The sequence below is a fragment of the Ananas comosus genome, linkage group 3 (assembly GCF_001540865.1).
Source record: "Ananas comosus cultivar F153 linkage group 3, ASM154086v1, whole genome shotgun sequence".
In the NCBI taxonomy this organism is placed as follows: Eukaryota; Viridiplantae; Streptophyta; class Magnoliopsida; order Poales; family Bromeliaceae; genus Ananas; species Ananas comosus.
The window spans coordinates 448162-454645 of NC_033623.1; the positions used below are offsets into that span (position 1 = coordinate 448162).

General features: G+C 37.3%; 1 protein-coding gene across 2 annotated transcripts; it reads right to left on the bottom strand.

Annotated features, from left to right (window-relative positions):
• LOC109707289 lies at positions 316-5169 on the bottom strand. 2 transcript variants are annotated; one of them, XM_020228454.1, is made up of 6 exons: positions 4499-5169; positions 4248-4404; positions 3951-4133; positions 3772-3855; positions 1683-1764; positions 316-1194 (listed from the first exon to the last, which is right to left on the bottom strand). In XM_020228454.1, exons 1-6 carry the CDS (start codon positions 4768-4770, stop codon positions 749-751), a joined length of 1224 nt encoding a protein of 407 aa, XP_020084043.1. In that variant the 5' UTR covers positions 4771-5169; the 3' UTR covers positions 316-748. The 2 variants fall into 2 exon arrangements, with proteins under 2 accessions (XP_020084043.1, XP_020084042.1); XM_020228453.1 differs by having other exon boundaries at positions 4248-4407; positions 4499-5167.

The following is a 6484-nucleotide window of genomic DNA, read 5'->3' on the forward strand; positions in this document are numbered from 1 at the left end:
CGAGGTTGTATGAGATTTATTTATGGAGCTAATTTTTGTTGGTAGGGACAGAACAAGTTCAGTTGATATTCATTATCTTTGAAGCAGAGTAGGTGAGCATCATCCTCCAGTTTTACCAGCACAACTAGATCTGTCAATATCAGCTGAGCTTAAACAGTATCAAGTAATAGAACATGAGAAATGATATCATAAAATATAGTATCAATAGGATCACTTTTACTATAAATAATGCAGATTTATTAATCTGATCAAATAGAACTAATGAACAATGACTACTACATTTAATAAAATCTCTATCCAAAGTAAAATCTGCTCTGTTGTTAATACAATATGCTTGCTGGGGATTAATCTGAGGATAACTGCTACAACAAACCTATAATGAGAACAGTTTTCCTCACAGAGGTGAGGAAAACTGATAAAAAGGAAGGGAAAAAAAAAAAAAAAAAATTCACTGTTCTTGGTTTGGCCCACATAGGATCTAAGCCCAAATTATTATTATTTTTTGGATAGGTTACATACAACAGCACTATATTTGTGATTTTTTTTCTTGAAATGGGATACCACTTACAAAACAATTGATCACTTCTTTCCTTTCCTAAATCCTAACCTCACATGTATCAGTTTTCATCTACTTTTTTAGCTTTTCTGTAAATTCATCTGAACAAATCACCGAGATACTGGATTTAGATATCTACCATGGTAGAAACTATACTAGCAAAGAAAACAATTTTCTCTCTCATCAATCTCATCACAATCTCCTCCCTATGTTCGCAAACCTCCTCGCGACCCCGAAAATCACCGCCTTGGTCACAAGGCCGTGGTCGAGGTTACACGCAAGGGCCACAGCCCCGCCGATCAATATGAACTTGGGAATGTTCCCTGCCCAGTGCTTCGGCTTCTTGGCTTCTATGATGTCACCGGATTGGCTTGTGGTTTCTTGCGAGGATTCGAGGTCCATGGATTTGGAGTCGAACTTCGTGTTGACCTGTGCCATGAAAGCGCAGCGCGAGATCGGCTCGCCCGAAGCACAGGCGGCCTGGTAGGCGCGGAGTCCAGGCTCGATCCGCCTGACGCAACCCCACATGCCCTGGCGGACGCCGAGCTTCGCAATCTCCCATGGGATGCCCATGTCCTCGTGGTGGAACAGAAGCACCTCGCATGCCGTCTTCTGCCCGTCCCCTCTTCTTGACTCGACTGCAGATCAAAAAGTAGGAGAGATAAGTATGATTATGTAGGACCTATTTGGTCAAGCGATAATAGGGTGTAGTTCTGTGCGATATAGTTTTCTCTACATAATGGCACTAAGAGAAGCACCGACAACTTTTCATCGAAATCCTCCTAATAGCTTCTCTCTGTATCAAAAACAAAAGCTTCAAATTGGAAATTCTATTTTTGGAGCTAAGAAGCTCATTTTAGCTTTCCACTACAGTAACATCTCAAAATTATTCTGTTCGCTAAAAAGATACCAGAGGGGGTTGCAATTGAAAGCACAAGCAGGCACAAAATCTAAGCCACATGAGCACTCAAAAGGACCCGAGTATCGCCTAGATTAGGTCTATCATTTCATCCTTGGACCGTCCAAGCATCAAAATTGCTGTTTCTTTATGATGGTTTATATACCAGTCCAAAGCAATAACTCTACAGTTGAAGAAGGAAAGAAGGGGTCAGGAATTAATACGAACCTGCGCGAATGCACCAGCTAGAATAGTACAAGTCTACACGCCTCGGCTTGTTCCGGCGCGGAATGGTGGAATTGGGTACGCCCTGAGATTGAATAAATACCAAGCAATATTTTTAATTTTCTGACAAGCGAATACTGGTACAAGATGAAGATGTACATGCATACAGGTATCAGGGAAAAAAAAAAAAAAAAACTAAAATTATTTCAAGATTTACATGAAATTGCTGAAGCTAAGATAGACCCAAGAAAGAAGAGCATTAGAGAAAAGGACTCATTAGAAGCGGAACATTGACAAACTAATTTGAGTGCTTTGACATCAGAAAACAAGTGGGCCGTAGTAGCTATGACCAAACAAAAGTAAACAGGTTTGAAATGCCACATTAAAAGACCTTTCAACATAACAAAGTAAAAAAAGCAAGTCTAACAGAAAAAGGTTTAAGACAGCTAGTTGAAACATGACACGTTTCCAAACTAAGAGTCTAAGACACCTAATTCCTAAAATAAAAGTATATATATGCAGGGATTGGGTGAGAAAGAAATATCTAAATCATGAAGGAACAGGTTTGAAATGCCACATTAAAAGACCTTTCAACATAACAAAGTCAATAAAGCAAGTCTAACAGAAAAAGGTTTAAGACAGCTAGTTAAAACACGACACGTTTCCAAACTAAGAGTCTAAGACACCTAATTCCTAAAATAAAAGTATATATGTGCAGGGATTGGATGAGAAAGAAATATCTAAATCATAAAGGCAAGGAATGAAACTAAGAATTGGCAAAAGGATTAAAGGTGTCATAGTGGAAGGGAACAATTTTCAAGTTACTCAAAAGGATAGAGGAGGAAATAGTCAAAAGTGGAAGCAAGAGAATGGTTGGCAAAGTTATATAAACAACCCAGGAAAGCATGCTGTAACCAGATGCCGATGAAATATGTGTTTACCTACCCTTGTAAATACCAAAACACTAGTGCAAAGGAAAAAAAAAAAAAAAAAAAAAAAAAAAAAAAAAGCTGGAAAAGTCCCATAGTCACCGGAAAGACGAAAAACCCAAGTGTGTATACACCATTTCAAAGTTTGTACAAACTTTAAATGTGAAAAAGTAACCAAAGTAATAGAATTTTATACAAGATTTTTTGTGCTACATATGTAGACTTTGATCCTTAAAAGGTTCAAAATAACGGTTTTGGGTTGGCTCCTTTTTTTTTTTTTTCTTCTTTTTTGGGAGTCAGGAGCTTGTTCCCTGATTCCAACCATAGGCCACACCAGCCATGACTTACGACTAGAATTCAATGGTTTGGCGGTGACCTGGCTCCTTCACTTTAGTAATTGGTCATTTCAACAGTTTGAACACAATTCCAATTTGAGGTATCTTTTTCAAAACCTCCAAAATTTTTAAAAGATCAAAATGAAAAGTGGACGATTTCCACACAACGAAAACACACATGCATATACCCGAATAATCAATCATAACACCTTTTCGTTTAGTCTATAGAACCTCTGCGACTATGAAATCCTTTTACTTATAATACTATCTGAAATGAACGAGTCAAACAAATCAGTCCCACATTCTCTAGGCAACACTAAACTTGAAAAACAACATAAGTCCTATAACTTTTAAAATACCATCTTCCTTGGCACATTATAACCTCACAGAACCTAATTTCCTTATACTTTAGGTTCCTACATTACATTGTCAATACAGCTAAACTAGCATCATATCTGTGTTTTACATTAAACTCTGCTTCTAGTTGATGATACAAATTAGAGATACTTTGAATTGGAAATTAACTTTCAAGCTAGAAGGATGAGTACTGGTTATCAATTAAGGAATACAGTGTACTACAAACATTCCATCAAGTTGAATCAAGAAGGGAAAAAAGCATGAACAATATCAAAGATATTAACAAGTATAGGAGAATGTTTTCATGGACGCCAAAACATTTTAGTTTCTTAATACAGCACCACTTTCTACATACAGCTCTATCCATCATGTCTATAGTTTTCTCATGCTCAGTAAGTTGCATAAAAATTACAAAATCATACGAACTATGAGGGTAATAAAGAGATAATAAGGCAGTTTCGAATTATATACCTTTGTTACACAGTAATATGTTCTTTCCGACTCCCATATCCTCCGTCCAATGATATACTCCCTATCACTGCAGAAAAAAGGGAACTGCACAAACAAAACAACAAAATTAAGCAACCATTACAAGGCACCCCGCAACATTTCATTACTATAAGATAAAGGCTACGCAATCTAATTCTCACCTTTCGAACCCAATGAACTACCATTGTCCCCGTTCTCGGGCACTCCTCCAATGTCTCATGGTAGAGAAGCATATCATCCCACCCATTCTTGGTTCTAAACTCATCATCCCAAAAGAAATCCCTCACAATTTCCGGCGTAGCATCCTCAAACACAGTACTACTTCTATACTGCGGAGGACCGTTCTGCGAAAATAAAAGCACCACAATTTAAGCCAAAAGTACCAACTTTTTAAGCTCATTAGGTAAAAACCGCAATATAGCGAATTCCTATAACTCTCCAAGCATCCTAATCCGAACCTCGGGGTCTCTCCGCCAAGCTTGGTAGCCCATCCTCGGCAAGGACTTGTCCATCATCTTGTGCCACACGGGCCCGCCATCTCTCTCCTCGACTAATCGGAAAAGGTGTTGTGAATCCTCCTCATCTACTACCAATTTCTCATTCTCCATCACTTGACTACTATAGAAACCGAAACAACAAAGTTACAATTATAGCAATCCCACGAGTTAAAAGAACAAAACCCATTGAGGCATTTCCACAAACAGCTTACCTTCCTGCAACAAGAGTCTTATTGTTTACCGAGTCCACGCTCGGCAAAGGCGTCTCCTTTGCAGCAGAAGAAGCTTCGCCGCGGCCACCGACATCGCCCTTCTCCTCGCTCGCGATCTCCGCCGCCCATCTCGGCCTCCATGCCCACCCGAGGAACACCCCGACGAGCACGGCGATCCCCAGCGGGGCCATTAGAGGGGCCAGCTCCATGAAAACGCTCCCCAAGCTCGGCTTGCTCATGATTTCGATCAAAGCGTCCAAAATTAACCCCATTTCCACAAACCCAGATAAAATCCGACCCAAACAACCTCAAATAACCCCCAAAATAGCTCAATTTTGCCCCAAATCGATCGGAAACGAAGCGTAGGGCTCAAAATCGCCTCCAAGAGCCCCCCATTTCGCGAGCTCCCACAGATTATAGCGTCCAAAAATGGGAACTTGTCGAGGAGACGAGGCGAAAGGATAGAGGTGACAACGATATATTATAGCAAAATGACAACAACAAATTATACAAAAAAAAAAAGAAAAAATTACGGGGAGTTTAGAGATAAGGATGAGGAAGCGAAATAAGAGTTCTATGGACTAGAAATTTTGCAGAAAAACCCAAAAAATATGGAAAATTACAGACGCAAAGTGCGTGGGCGTTAGGGTTTTGGGAGTGGTCGAGGTTCGAGGGGAGCGTCCTTATAGAAGCATCTATGGGGACAGTTTTATAGCGATTGGATTTGGATTTGTGGACCGCGTTTTGGTGAGTAACTATTATTGAGTGCACCGGGTGTATGAGTACATTTTATACACCGCATTTTTCAAATTCTATAAATTTTAATCATGTTTTTCATTCCCAATTATTACCTAGTACTTTTCTTTTGATCCTTAATCTTTTTTCATATTAATTGATTCGATTCCGCCGCAAAAAATATTATTAATTTTAATAGAATTGTCAACTCAGTACGAAACATTACTGCATAATATTTTTAATAATAACAACTAAATTAAAACAAGCATTAAATGTTAAAATATAAAAACTAAAGAACTAAAACTAAAAACTACGTAATGACTACGGACTAATCGAGTAATCAAACCAATCCTATAATAAGATTCTCAAAATTAAATTTAATTTGTTAACTACTTTTCATGATATTTAAAACACAACATACCCCCCCCCCAAAAAAAAAAATCTTAAATGCTGATTTCTTATAAATCAAATAATGCCCTATCCTACTATTAATCATAATTTGAAATAATGCCCTATCTCTGTGATTTAATTTTGAGATATTAAAATACTACTAGGTGCGGTGCATGGAGTGTATGTATACACGCGGTGCACGCAACAATATTTATTTATTTACTGTGGATTACTCGTTTTCCACGTTGGGGTGACGATCGGCGTGCGTGGCGCGCTCACCGAAGCGGTTTTTCACGTGCGATTTTGCGTGTGGTGTACGTGGCGTGTTCTGATTCGACAGGGGTGTATAACTCGTTCCGAACTAAATAGCAGCAAATCCCCAGCTAGCGCGGGATTTTTTTTTTCTTTTTCTTTATTGAATTTTACAATTTTTCGTTATTTTACTTTTCAAATATAAAAAAAATTACACATTTTATATATTATTCTATATATTCTATAACTGTTCTCACATTCCATTTTGTTAAAATAAACTAAAATAAGATTATTTTATAAGGTAATAACTTTTTTTAGTCACCTAATTTTTTTAATTATATTATACTACACTATATTTTATAAAGAAATTTATTTTCTATATTGTACTCTTTTTTTTTTTTTCCACAAATACCACTCAACTATCATTTTTTAAAAAATTTCTACACTATAATATTCATATAAAAGCAGTTAAAAAAAAAATACTAGTTAAAGGTGGTAGTATAATATTCAACTCATTTTGATATAAAAAGTTTAAACTGATAATAATAATAATTGTAAATAATTTGATAGAAGCTTTAAATTAGTCTATTATCTATTATGAGATTCATT